The 14,436-nt window shown below is 36.7% G+C and overlaps 1 protein-coding gene across 1 annotated transcript in view; it reads right to left on the reverse strand.

Moving 5' to 3' along the window:
- Nucleotides 1-14,436, reverse strand: part of TLK1 (tousled-like kinase 1) — a 50,389-nt gene that overhangs the window by 3,430 nt on the left and 32,523 nt on the right. Inside the window, exons 13-21 of the mRNA XM_009878914.1 lie at nt 11,966-12,032; nt 8,308-8,405; nt 6,174-6,255; nt 5,791-5,882; nt 5,614-5,703; nt 4,654-4,823; nt 3,388-3,523; nt 749-860; nt 350-457 (exon numbers count right to left, since the gene is read on the reverse strand). Coding sequence (XP_009877216.1) covers nt 350-457; nt 749-860; nt 3,388-3,523; nt 4,654-4,823; nt 5,614-5,703; nt 5,791-5,882; nt 6,174-6,255; nt 8,308-8,405; nt 11,966-12,032 — 955 coding nt within the window. The remainder of the gene's footprint in view (nt 1-349; nt 458-748; nt 861-3,387; nt 3,524-4,653; nt 4,824-5,613; nt 5,704-5,790; nt 5,883-6,173; nt 6,256-8,307; nt 8,406-11,965; nt 12,033-14,436) is intronic.

A 14,436-nucleotide genomic window follows, 5' to 3' on the forward strand; every position in this document is an offset into this window, starting at 1 on the left:
TGTTACCGTCAGAAGTATTTCACAAGAAGCTCTAGTAAGACAGCCTGAGTGAGACACTTAAGTCCTCTGGGAAAAAGCAAAGCAGACAATTTTTGAAGTGGCCTACTTCCAGAAATTTGGAAGTGTTTTTGAATATCTATATTCATATATAGATATATATATAGGCAGTCTCACTTTGAAGTACATGATTTTCAGAAGTTCTAGAATTAGTTTGCTTAAAAAAACCCCATCAAAATAGTAGTTCACCATTATGCTCTCTTACACAGTCTTAAGTTAACAGCAATTTTACAGTCTGAATCCTTTATGATGAATGTTTTAACTGTTACTCAGAGATCATACAGTAAGTTACCTTGGCTTCATTGCTTACAACAGGTTTGACAGGGAATTGAACTTCTGTGGCTTTTAATATTGTATTTTCTTGTAAGATATCTTGCTGTGATTGATTGTGGCCAAATGGCTGAAAAATAAGCACATGATTTTCTTTATAAGAGTTATCCAACTACTTTGATTTCATAAATATTTATGCTATATCAAGTTGTTGCAGTGTTAATACAAACTGGTAACCATTGTGTAAACAAAGTTTCAGTGAAAGTTCTTCTACATTTCTTGCAATACCAATGCACACCACAAAAAGTAACACAAGTAATTTTCCACACATATTCAGGTCTTTATGACTATAATTCACATTCTACTGGAAACAGGCATTTATACTAAAACTCTAAAGGTTTTCAAACAATAATTTACTTACCTTTCTACCATAAAGGCATTGGAAAAAGATTACTCCCACTGACCATACGTCAACCTTATTAGAAATCTTTGGTGGCTCTTTGCCAACTACAAAACACTCTGGAGGCAAATACCTGGAAAATAAAACGTGCATCTCAGTGTCTGCAAGTAGGTATCTGGCACTGCTAGAACTTGTTCAAATAACGAATTATACAACACTTGATGTACACACCTCTAATCTTTCAACAGCTTTACAGTTGTCTTACGATCCACATTCCACCACCTTGCACACCTATCAAAACTGTCATTACAGGTTTTTATAGTAAGTCAGTCAAGGGTCTATTTCATACAAGCACAAATACTAATATTCTTCACCTAAATCACTAATTATCACTTTTTTTTTTTTAAATGGGGATCTTAGGTTAAATATGAAACTTCCACCTATCAAAACAAGAGAAGATGAAAGTCATATAAGGGCATTTTACAGCAAGGTCTGGTTAGGAATCGTAGATAACACAGATATTCACCTAAAGACCTTTTATTTATTTTTTGAGTAATAAGGATGAAATTAACCAGAAGAGTATATGGTAGGCAAAGGGGATTGCTGTTTCCATTCCCGCAATCTGCAGGAAGCCATACTTCAAGAGCTGAAACTTGAGGAAGTTTCTGTGCCATTCCTGAATTACAAAAGAATTGGTGAAATGGAACCTCCTTTAAAAAACAAAACCTCCCAAACATACCAATATGGGGAAAGTTGAGTGTTAGGCACTGTAACATCTATAAGTGAAAAAGGTATAGAAACAGATCAGATGCTCTTTCATCAACAACATACAAGGCTTTAAAATAAATTTTGAAGAAAAATTTATGGAAATAGAAATAAGCAGAAAAATGAGAGAAGAGTACTACACAAATATGAATTTCACACAGGATCACAAAGTTTATTCTGTTGTAATCAGAATTGTTTGTGAGTATTCCAAACAAGAAAAATAAGCTTAAGTGATGCAAGTGCAAAGAACACTACTAAAATGATCTGAAGAACAGAAAACCTCCAATTCAGGTTAAAAAAAAAAGGCTATAAAAACACCACTGAGAAAGTACTGGGACTGGAAACAACCTACTTCAGGGAGGACAGCGTTGGCACAGGAACAAACAAGTATAAACTGGCCACAAATAAACACAGTCTGTAAATTAGAGGATTAGGTTTCTAATGATCAGAGAACTGAGGTTACGGAACACACTTCAAATCAGATTACTGGGGACAAAACACTAACTAAGTTTAATGCAAATGTCTGTAAGTTTACAGAAGAGATTATGTGACCTAACTGCATGAAAAGGCAGGTAACTAGACCCAGTGACTGAGGAAATCCTTTCTGGGGCTATGCTGCTGACAGTTTGTGCATCCCCTTCTTCAAACTCTCTCAAAATATTTCCCTCCTTAAAGAAGACTTTGGACTCAGAGAAAGTGTGAATTAGAAACACATAGATTCATCGTAAACCTTTTAACAGTCCCAGATCCTTTTTGATCTCTTAGAATTACAGCACCACTAGCGCCTGTGGAATTTCAGATGAAATACAAAGGCCAAAATACTTTGACATACATCCTTACAATACAGTATTAAAATTGGTGTTTAAATAGGTAAAGCATTAAAAAGAGTAGCAAAAAAAGCCTAATACTTCCAAAATGTTTAAACCTAAATAACGGTCTTTCAACAGTATGTGCACATCTGGCATTTGTACAGGAGCATGCGTGTTTTCTTTTCTAAAAAATCTTAAGGAAAAGGCAAAAGCTTTATTATGTGCAACCTCCCAATATGGGAAAAGTTGCAGAGCAAATGGGAATGACACTGGCTCCTCTGTTTCGTTAGGTTTCAGCTCCTGACTCTGATCTTGGTGCACACAGAACAAGGAGACAAAGAGCAAACGAATGCACATGTAATAACCTGACCAATACAGACTTTTCGATTTCACCCACCCTGACACAGCTACCACGCATCCAGGCTCAAAGAGCTACTGTGCCAGGAAGAAGTTGCATCTTTAGAGAGCAAAATCTAGCATTAACCTTTCTGTAAGCAATGAAAACCTTATTGTCATTTCAGTTCTGTAGGCAGCTCTAAAACTTCAGGTTCTTGGACAAGCATGCAAATGCACACAGAAAACAAATCACAGCTGCTGAGCTGTCATTAACCTTTAGGATGGAAGAGTAAATACTCTCTTGTCCTAAGGACATTACCTGCTGGTAATCCCTGCTCTAAGACTTCCAAGGACTAAGCATCCACACTTAATCATCATAGCTCTGTCAAACGTTTTCAACCACCTGCAGCCAAAGATTAAGCACCTGCTTCTTCAGAGAAATCATGTTTCTAAATCACAGTGATCATCTCCTCATTTTTATATATACACACACATATATATATGTACAATACATGTGTGTGTATATATATATAAATAAACATCACACACTCACACTCTCTTATCGTAGTTATGTTACCATTACAACATTTGGGAATATCAACACTCATAGTACTGCACAAAAATATTTGCTTGCAATCCACGTTAATATTTTTAATCCTAGCTCTCTCTCAAACTGGCTTCATAAGAGAGCATTTATGAAATATGAACAATAACCCAGAATCTAAAGAGCAAAACCAAACCAGACATTACCAGTAAGTTCCTGCTCCCTGTGAAGTTAAATCCATTCCATCCACACCATAGCTATCATCATCCATTATTTTGGACAGGCCAAAATCAGTGATTTTTATTTCTCCACATGCTGTTCCATCTACAAGAAGGATATTACCTATCCGGGGGAAAAAAAAATAATTAAAAAATTTCAAAAAGCTAACAGAATGCTTTATTCTCAAAACCAGCTTCAATTTTCAGGAACATTTAACTTCATGAGGAGTAACTGACAACTTCGTATCATCTTTATATCTTCAAGTCTAGAGGAACTTGACCATGATACATTTCAGTGCAGCCTCAGGTATATAATCATCATCTAAAACGGCTCCCTCAGCTGGGAGCTGGCTGTACAGCGAGGAAAAACCAAAATGTAGTCAGGAAACCCCCAAACATAGCAGCATACCAGTTACAATGAGGTTTCGTATTTTTCTGCTCAGAACAAACCCTACACTACATGTTTCAGGGCTTGCATATGCCACAGAATCATGCTAAGAAGCTGCTGCAATACTATGACTCTTACTCCATGTGTGAAAGTTGTCCAAAAATTTCTTGATATAAAGTTATTTGATTAAGTTACTCTGAGAACAAAAACTAACGATGTTCCATACTATGAGAGAAATCTGTATGAACTCTGTATTACACAGCAGCAGGCAAACAGGCTGGCACTGAGTTATGTTACAAACTCCAGGCTTGGAAGTGTAGGATACACGAAGAATACGAACATCATTCATGCAAGGTGGTAAAACAAAGGCCACAAAATCAAGAAAGAATACATAGTTTGTGACAATTCTTAGTATTCGTCGTAAAGAAAACTTCTGTAAAGTCCTGTTTTGAAGTGATTATGCTGGGATGCTGGAAGTGATTGTTTCCTATTTCAATCCTTTACAGGCATGATACTACATAAGGGGGAAATTATTTACATATCAGCACTTCACAGTGAACAAATCGGACTGAGCCAGCTAATGATCTTATCTGTTTATATTGCTAAATATAAATGTATGTGTCTGTGCTATATGATAATTTTCAAATCAAAATACAAAGTAGAAAAGTTAGAGCAAACATTTTTCCAAAGAAAAGACAGATGATTTTGGCGATGAAACTTGAAAGAAAAGTACATACTTTTTTCCATTGTTTACAATAAGCCTGACATACAGAAGATACTTTTGGTATTTTCAGGCACGAATTACAAACCAAATAAGTGATTTAAAAAAAAAGATGACATTTTCGATCACAACATTCCCCAGTTACCTGGTTTAAGATCATAGTGTATAATAGGGGGCTTGATCTCATTGAGATACCGTAGTGCATTTACAATTTGCATTACAATGGACCTAGCTTCCTTCTCTGACATCAATTTATGTTGCTTGAGATAGAAATCCAAGTCATTGCCTTCACAGTATTCTAACACTGTGCAAAACCTAGGGTAGAATTCAGAGAGACAAAATTAAATAACATATCAAAGTGCACAATCAGAAAGGGAGATAAGACATCCTAGTTTGATATTGGCAAGTTTAAGAACAGCTGCCTGGATATTAAACTGCTTGAATGAAATTGTTAATAGAATGCATGGCATAACTACTAGCTTATAAAAACTGACATAAATCAAAACATTCATACTAACCAAAAGAGCAAATGTACCCATACATGTATAAATATGTATGGAGATGCATGGATAAGTAATAAGTATGGATACCCATAAACATAACCATACTGATGAGAGTTTAAAAAAACCCTCTTAGTTACGTAGGGATATTTCTCAACAGAAAAATATATTCACTATCTCTTAAGATGGGACACAATTTCACACAAAGAGGTGCAGCCTGGTGACCACAGGCTACACTTAGGCTAATAACGCTCCTGATGTCATTTAGTCTTGGAAATTTGTCTAAGCTACAGCAGCCCTTGCTCTGCCCCAAAACCTTACAACACTGCATGTCCCCTTCATCTTCAGGACATCCTGTAGGGCTTGCTAATCAGGTGCTGCAAAACAGTTTACATCACTCTTAGAAGGCCTCCAATATTTAGCCGAGACAAATTCTGCAACTATGGTGTTTTTTTAAAAAAATCTCCTTAAAGAAACATTAAATGTTTTGGCTGAAAGCAAGAAAATAATTGTTTTTGTTCAAATACTCTTTGTTTCTGTTTATCTAATATACAGCACTAAACCCCTTGCCAGGTTCCAGGAAATGTACCATTTTATGTACTCACGTATCTGTATCCAGGGAGAAGTAGTCATACAGTTTAACTATCCGGGGGTGATCCAGTTCTTTATGTATTCTATACTCTCTGCAGGCATGTCTAAAAGAAGATGGATACATTAACCTTCCACAATCAATAAAATACTATTCAATTTAACATATGAAGCTTAAGTCATTAAATATTCACTTGTGGTAGTTTTCTTTCTTTTCATCCCTCCAGCTTTTGTTAAGCTGATGAATCTTCACAGCGGCATATCTTTGTTCATAAAGATCAAAAGCCTAAAAAAAAAGAACAAACCACAAATATGGGAAAGTTATAACCAAAAAATGATAAAAATAACACCCAGTAAAGAGAGGGGAAAAAAATTGGCATGTAATTCACAAGTCTGTTGACAAGTCTATTGTAATTCTACCTCCCTCCATGGGTTAATCAATGTTTACTCAATCAGTGTTTAAAGAGTATATTACATTACAATGCTTCTGCTCATTTAGATCCCCTCCTGCCCTATAATTAATTGTACAAATGTATGTGTCTCAAACATTAGATATAGCAGGCCCAACACATCCTACCTTATATACTTCACTGAAGCCACCTCGGCCAAGTAAATGGAGTAACAAATACCGTTCATTCAACGTGGGGTGATCTTTAAATCTTGAAAGGAAACAAAAAATCATTTAATTTTATTTAAGCTATATACAAACAGAGTCTAAAATGCAAGCCTCTTAGTATTACTTCTCAAAGGGAGCTTTGTTTTTACTAGAAACATATAATATGCTGAATATCACACCATGTGTAACCTTATGGCACAACAACATAACACGTCCACTTTCAGGCACCTTTTGACTATTTAGTGTACAAATGCTATCACAGTACCATTGTCAAACTTGTCAATTTTGGCAAACTTTTTTGTATTTTCCTTTATTTTTGTGAGGACAAGAAAAGCACTCTTAAACGTTAACATGAGATTCAAGTGCTCTCTCTTTGTCATACCAAATTTTAGAGAAGTCTCAAACTACAGCTTTCTGAAACAGATGAAGATTTTCTTCCAATTTCACATGAAATGTGACTGGACCTCTTGTACATAATTGCCTATTTTTAATAAAATAGATTTTATATAACACTAAGATGTTAACAAATAAACAGCAATAGAGGGAAAACACACCGAAGGACTGAATATATGCTTGTATTCTAATTAAAAGCAAGAAGAAAACATTCCTTCCAAACAAAATATGATGCTGCAGGACAGAGAAAAGGACCATACTCTCTCCTGAAATGTGCAGAAGACAAAATACGTCCTTCCATCCAACCAGGGGGAAGGAGAGTGAATACTTCATTACTTTTCTAGTGCAATGATGAGACAACTAGAATCACGAGTTTAGGGCCAGCTGCCAACTTCACTTTATAGAAAACTTTAAGGAAGGGTTTAGGGATAATTTGACATGTTCTCTACAGTTTTGGAGGTATGGTCATAGATAATCAAGTACATTGCTTACTGTGGCCCTTTTAAATATAACACTTCCCTTTTCCTCACTACAAAAATACATATTTCAGTAAATACATTTTTTTTTAAAAAACTCACAAATAATAATGCACTCGGTGCAGAAGAAATAACAAACTTAGAGGTAGCATCAGCAGACGACTGAAGTCATGTGATCAGTAGCCCAATTCTTTAAAACTGCACTCAACAAATTTAGGGTTGTATTTTCTTGGGCCTTCTATTACATGACTGTCTCTAGTAGGGCCAATCTTGTGAACCTTTCCACTTTTCCTCTCTGCTGCTGTTTTTGCCGCTCTGTGTGGCTTAGTGCTTATCCTGCTGGTAGCCCCAGCATCAACTGGGCTCTAAACCCAGACAGGGAAGCCCTATGCCACACTCTCATCTTGCCCTGTTATCCCAGTGCAGTTGTAGGGAACACATGCAGACATACAAGTTTGCCCATCTCTAAACTGGGCAATACTTCCATTGTCAGGGCTGGAACCCCAAACAGGTGAGTTTGCTGTCTACTTTGTATGTGGGAAGTGGGTAGAGGGACGTAGAGGGAATTTTGTTTAAACAAGAAAGAAGGCTCTGCTTTGCACCACAGCTGGAAGCTGAAAGCCCAGCAGGAGTTGAGTCAGGACCCAAGAGCTGCTCTGCTTCAGAACCCTCTCCCTTATCAAGTGACCAGTTGCCAAGACCTGTTAGGAAGGACAACAGGAGCTACAGACCAAAGTTACCTCTCTGTTGTTTCTGTCTTCTATGTTATGAGCGTAAGCTGCAGCTTGGTCACTTGGTAAATATTCAAGTCTAAACTCCCACAAAAACATGAATATATCATTTAAAGCTTTTTGTTCTGCACCATAAAATGTGTCAACATTGACTGCAGAAAATGAGCAGTGAAGCTGCAGTATTCTCTTTGTCCGTGTCCTGTAACTCTGTTTTCAACTGGAATTGTAATTTGGAAATTCTTTGCCCCACATGCGCAATTTGACGCAGCCAAAGCCTGTCATTTTGCTGTGGCGTTTATTCCTTCTTGATGATTGACCTTTTTTAAAAAAAGAACACACCCCAACTCTTCTTTAGTGTCTGCAGACACTAAAGATTAAAAAAGGTTATCGCTTAACCTGCAAAGACATTTAAAGTCTCTCCTCCGTAGGTAAAATGTGATTTTAGAGCATTATTTTAAAACCAGACATGTAAAATTAAGACAGTAACTGTCTTACTGTGAATTATCTTCATTATTTATTCTTTTCAGTTCTCTTATGTGAAGATTCCTAACTCTTTCCAAACGTTCGAGTTCTGCTTGTATTTCAGCTTCCTCCTGCAAATGAAAAGGACAAAATATAAAAGCTCATTTACTCCCCATTTGAAAAGGGTATTTTTACCCCTGCACCAATACTAGTGGTGACAGAGGAACATTACATTACAAAACCCTGCTGAATTAGAAGAAAGCATCTCTTAAAGCCAGAAAAATTCAGAAAGATAAGGCAAAAGCCTGTTTCAAGGAACCTTTCTGTCCGTGAACCCACAGGTAATGGGATGTTCACAGTTTTGTTCTGCACTGTAGGGATGCTATCTGAAATGAGAGGCAGCTGGGTTTTGTACCTCAGCCAAGGAGAGAAATTATCTGGGAAGCGGTCTGAAATTGATGTACAAAGAAGACAAAACTTGAGATATGTGCAGTTATAGATTTTTTAGAAACTGAAAAATTAAGAAGAGACGTTTAAAGTATTTTGAGGCTCAAGTGCAAATCAAAAAGAGATTAAAAGGATAAGTCATTACAGGAGAAATGTTCTTAAGGTGTTGATACAGGACACCAAACTCAAGCTAATTTAAAAATATTTTTTCATTTGTATCTTATTAAAATTACAAATGCAGAGTGTGTATTGCCTAAGATTTTGAGTGCAACTTCAAAAGAAGCATGTCAGGTATGAGATCATTCTAACTAATTTCAGCACTTAAAATCATCTCATCTTTATGCTACATATTAGAGAACATTGAAATAGTTGTTATTCAGATTCTCTTAAAAAGTAAAGAACTCAAGACACCTAATTTGGGGAGATCTACGTATCTATACTTGAAGAAAAAAATTTATACTCATTGAAAGACACTGTAGAAAGGGTTGTATAAATTTCAGAGTTAGTACCTCTAGAACTTGCGAGTTTGAAGGAAGGGGAGACACAACTGGCCCATACCAAAAATGCTCAGAATTAAGGACTTATTCTAAAAGGAAAAAGAGGGCCTGGCACCTGATACGTATTTTTTTAGTAGCAGTGTCGGTGGAAGCAGTGTCCCACATCATCTCTTGTTATTTTGGCACAGCTTCTTGTACAGCCATGAAACAAACTGGAAAGTTAATCAATCTCTTTGAGGGGAGCTAATAACTTCTCAAATCCAACTTATACTGTAACCGCACAACCTGGTGGTGCTGGTAAAAGCAAAAGTGCAACAAATCAGGGCACAAGGGGATGGAGGCCGAAGTCAGCAGAGGGGAGAGAAAATACTGTAAAGCTGTTATTTCCCAACACGGTGTATCATAAAATCACATCCTGAAACAATAACCTCATACATATTATCAAAAACACACACTAAATTACCACATTTCCATTGAGTTAAGGAGTCAGGACCAGGTGATTTCAGTGGATATCCTGAATCCCTCCTTGTAAGCTAAGGAAAAAGCTCTCATCCCCCCAAAAAGACTTAGATGACTCCATTCAGAAAACAAAAATCAAATTCCTAATAATTTAAAAACCAGACTAAGTAACTCTGATCTACTAGCAGATCTAGGCAGACTACTTGTTTCTGCTAACATGCAATGTCAAGGGCTGGTTTTTTTGTTTGGTTCCTCCCCCATTACACAATGGTAAATGCTTTTTCATTTATTTAGATTCATCCTTGCAGTTCTGTTAAATAACCTGAAATTATATTCAGTTCTTCATAACCTAGTAGTACTTTACAAAGAATTGCAGCCTTTCTCCTCCTGCAAAAGGCTTGTACACACAAAATTGTTTATGTTCTTCCCAAAGGCTGACAATAAATAAATAAATAAATAAAAATCCATCGGTTATGCCTCTTTTGGGCTTTTTTGTTCACGTATTATGCAATTCAGTGGTTCTCAAAATGTGGTGCATAGGCCAATGTTAGTCCAAAGAGAACTGGCTGGCTGCATTGTTTCCAGCTGTTATTTAGGACACTCAGGCTGTGAATACCTTTAAGCAAGAATGAACCAGCTTAGCTGCCCCAGGTCCCTGCTATATAAAAGGAAGCGAGAAAACAAGAGCCTCTCTCCAGGACCAAAGCTGCTAGCTGGAAAAGAATTTCCTGGGGAGCAGAAGGAAAAGAAAACTGGTGGAGGCAGCATGTACAGGGCACCAAAAATAAGAGCACCAGGAAAGCATCTGGAGAGTGAAAAGGAAGAGGAGCAGACAGCAAAGCAGCATATGCAGAAGAAAAAGTAACGTAACCAGCAAAGAAGCACTAGGGAAGAAATACAGCCATGTAAAAAGAAGGCAACAAAACTGTTGTTCTGGGTTGATAACAAAATCTGTACCATACATCAGAATTAAAATTCAAGTATGTATTTTCATCATTATTTTCAATTATACATTAGTTATATTGAAAAATTATTTGCTAAGAAGTAACGTTTGTTTCCCCTCTGGCATTTAGTCAAGAAAGTTTCTTCACACACAGAGTACCCCAGCATTAATGCTCTAGGTGAAAACAAAATTTGGATATTAAACAACTTTGTAAGAGATTCCTTCACATGTCACTTGAAATTTCCGTTATACTTCCAAAAAGTTAAAGCATTAAATAACCCTACACAATTTCCTAGCAGAATTGCATGTGAGGCTGGTGCTATTTCTAAAGCATTAACGATGAAGAACTATGTGGGCAGCCTACCTCTCTAGTGCCAGAAGTTTATATGCAGATTCCCTACCAGAGATTGAAGTACTGCCTTGAAGTATTCCTTAAAAACAGCATCGGTGCTCTCAAGGGGCTCGGTTCAGTTTGTTAAGAGTAAGATTTATAACAAGGTGACTTGTACATTTGAAGAGAACAGGCCTGAAACAGACTCTTGCAATATTTTAAGGGGAAAAACACTACGAACTTTTTTGACTGAACATCTCAAGAACTACTGCTCAGCAGACTGACATATTTCTGCCTGCTTCGACTTGTCATTCCTTTTCACAGGTTATTCCTCAAATAATAAGCTATAGTTTGTTAATATCACAATTACCTTATTACACAGACTTAATAGAATGATGGACTCCAAGAAAAATTACTGCTTTTTCTTCAAAAGTAAAACTAGAGTAAAATGTCTGACTGCAAAAATAATTTAAGATACAGAGAAAAGATTTTCCTTCACAAAAGTCGGAAAATTACATTATCTCCTGTGATAGGTAGTATGTCAACTGGTAACAAATGCAGTGGATACTGTAAATCATTAAAATATAACATTTATTCAGAAATGCTTCATAAATTGGACTTTTTTAAAGGTCAAAAAATAACATAAAAAGTCCATATATCAAATTTGGTTGACTCCACTTCCTCAGCTCTGAAACAAGAGCAGTATTGGGGCCACCATCACTGCTACCTCTGTGAGATGGATTCAAGCAATCAGTGCAATGTTACACTGGATAGGTGCACTACTACTTCCCTGTACTGCCAATGTCTGTGGTAAATTGTACAAAAGAAATAAATAAATAAGGAAGACCACTATTAGGCATAGAATTGCACAGCACTTTCAGTATATTACATTTCCAAATCAGATAGCTCTCAACAAGCCATGTCCTTATTTTGATAGTACTAGTTTTTTAGCATTTTGGGAGCATTTAAAAGAGAATAATCTTTGAGTAACAGACCTCATACACACATACATACCTTTTTGAGATGTCCTAATCGAAGTTTGAAAATTTCTTCCTGTTCATGATACTCTGCTAGAGTCAAACTGACAAAAACAAAACAGACCAGTCATGTAAGTATAGCTTTTATACAATGGTAAACAAATAACATTCTTACTTAAATACTACAGTAAATACAGTATCTTACATTAACTATTTACTAACACAATAGTAAGACTACATTTTTGAACCACCTGAACATCATGGTTCATCATTTCAGGGACAAAACATACTTAGAGAATGCCTCTGTGTCAGATATTTTGAAATATAACAGCCTCTTCCACTGGACCATTTCTCTCACATAGCCTAACTATTATTTGGGTGCATCCTGAATGACATCATCATCCCAGTACTTTAGCTGATGCTACTCCACTGCTTGGTTCTCAACTCTAACACTTCATGAGCCAAAGGATGGATCCAGAAACCAACTAGACAAGACTGATAACACTGGGTTTTTGAGCTGTGATTTAAAGAATGTAGTGTAAAACGACACATTCCGAGTTCATTAACACTACATTTTGCATGAGACCACAAATGCAGTTTTGAGCTGCCATGTGACTCTTTTGCTGGTTCTTTTTTCATCTTCCGTTGAGAAAAGATTCCTGGCTACAGTTAATTCAGTGGTCCCTCACTGTCTGTAGGCATTTATCATCGAGAGGATCTAGACTATTCACACGGATTAATAACTAAGAAACCCACAAACTGACTGCATGCAGTATCCCTCTGACAAAGGAACAACAAAAAAAAAGGCACAAAAGAAAGATCACCAAAGAAAATAAATCAAAGGGATTCAAGCTCCAGAGAATAAACCACACGTGTTTGATGAACTACAAACAAATTAAACCCAAATATTTTACTGTTTTGCCTAGGTCTACTATTTCTTGCATGATCCAAAGTTAAAACTACCAGCATAATGCACTTTCACAAAGTCCGTATTTTTGCGGTTTCAAATATCAACAGTTCTGGGAAGAACACAAAGTGTTCTATAAATGCTATATAGGCTATAAATGCTGTTCATATTGCAAGTATAATGAACCAAAGTGACCTGAGAATCACCTGTAGTCTCCCCAGAGGTGAGAGACGCCAGTTCAGACTTCTTTCACAGCAAATACCAACTTCGATAAAATTGGCAGAAATCTAATAAACTTTAAGACTTCTTCCTCTCTTTTAAATTTGGATGAAGTTTGCCACCATAGTTTTCAGAATTCTAAACGCCATATTTATTGGGTCTCCAAAATTATTAAAACACAACTACCTCTTTTCAGGATAAAACCTGCTGATTCTGAAGCTTTTCATAGAGCTCACTCCTACTACTGATTTCATAAATACTGAATTTCACTGTCCTGGCCAAGTCAGAAAAGGGGCAGAAGACAGAGTTGACCAAATATTCTCCATGAATATTAGTGAAATTGCTGAATTCTTTTTTGACCACAGCACGTAAGTTTCTAAGAACCTGGGAACAGCTGCACAAGACTGTAGTTGTCTCATCAACGTTCTGGTCTATAATGTGCAGAAAACGCTCAGATTAGAGACACCTATGACTACGACCTGTCAGAATTTGAGAAGCAAGTGACCCTTTCTTTTATGAAGCATCATATAAAGTTACCTTGCATCATTTTTTTCCTACTGGAATGAAAAGCAGCCTTGTATTCCAGTCAACAGCCATTCCCAAACACTCTGAAGGCAACAGGGTGAGGAAATTTGCCTCTCCGAAAAGGTAAAAGGTCGCTTAGTACCGGATTTTGGAAATGAATGCTTATATTCTTTTCCTCGCAGTATCTCCTCTATGTTTAGACAATTTACACTGCCCCTTAAAAGAAGAGGCACTAAAGATTAAAGAAAATGTGAGAAGAGGTGTCTCAATAGCTCTAATGTTTACTCCAATACATCTGCTAGACCTGTCAAAGAGAGCATCAAGGACGTACCAGGCAACTCACAGCATCACCCCCGAAATATTGCCAATACTTCTACCCTAACAGCAAACTACTCTCATGTGGATTAAGTTCTCAACTAAAAAAGGCAAAAGATCAATACCAATCTGTACAAGATTGAATATTACTCTTTGCAAATTCTCGTCTGCAGTATAAATTACAAGTTTGTGCATTTCCAGGAACATAGCCGGCAGTTTGTCTTTCTCAGGAAGAGGAGCATTTAGGCAGCTTAGCAAAGCTGAACCACAAGTAACACACACTGAAAATACGAACTTTATAATATCATCTTCGAGAATTTTCACTGAACCTGTGAGCCCTAAAACTACAGATTGTCACAAAAACTGACATAATATAGGAAAACTAGTCCTTTTTATAAAACCTCAGCTATCTACACAGAGTTACGACAAAGTGCTTAGACAGTCTAGCAAGAACTGCCTTCTAAAAAGTTCTTAAATAGCCCTCTTGAGCACAGAACACAAGAAGTCATAATGAAAACATTAAGATTCAAAAAAATCACTCT

Source organism: Apaloderma vittatum, unplaced genomic scaffold (genome assembly GCF_000703405.1).
Source record: "Apaloderma vittatum isolate BGI_N311 unplaced genomic scaffold, ASM70340v1 scaffold12351, whole genome shotgun sequence".
NCBI classification, from domain to species: domain Eukaryota; kingdom Metazoa; phylum Chordata; class Aves; order Trogoniformes; family Trogonidae; genus Apaloderma; species Apaloderma vittatum.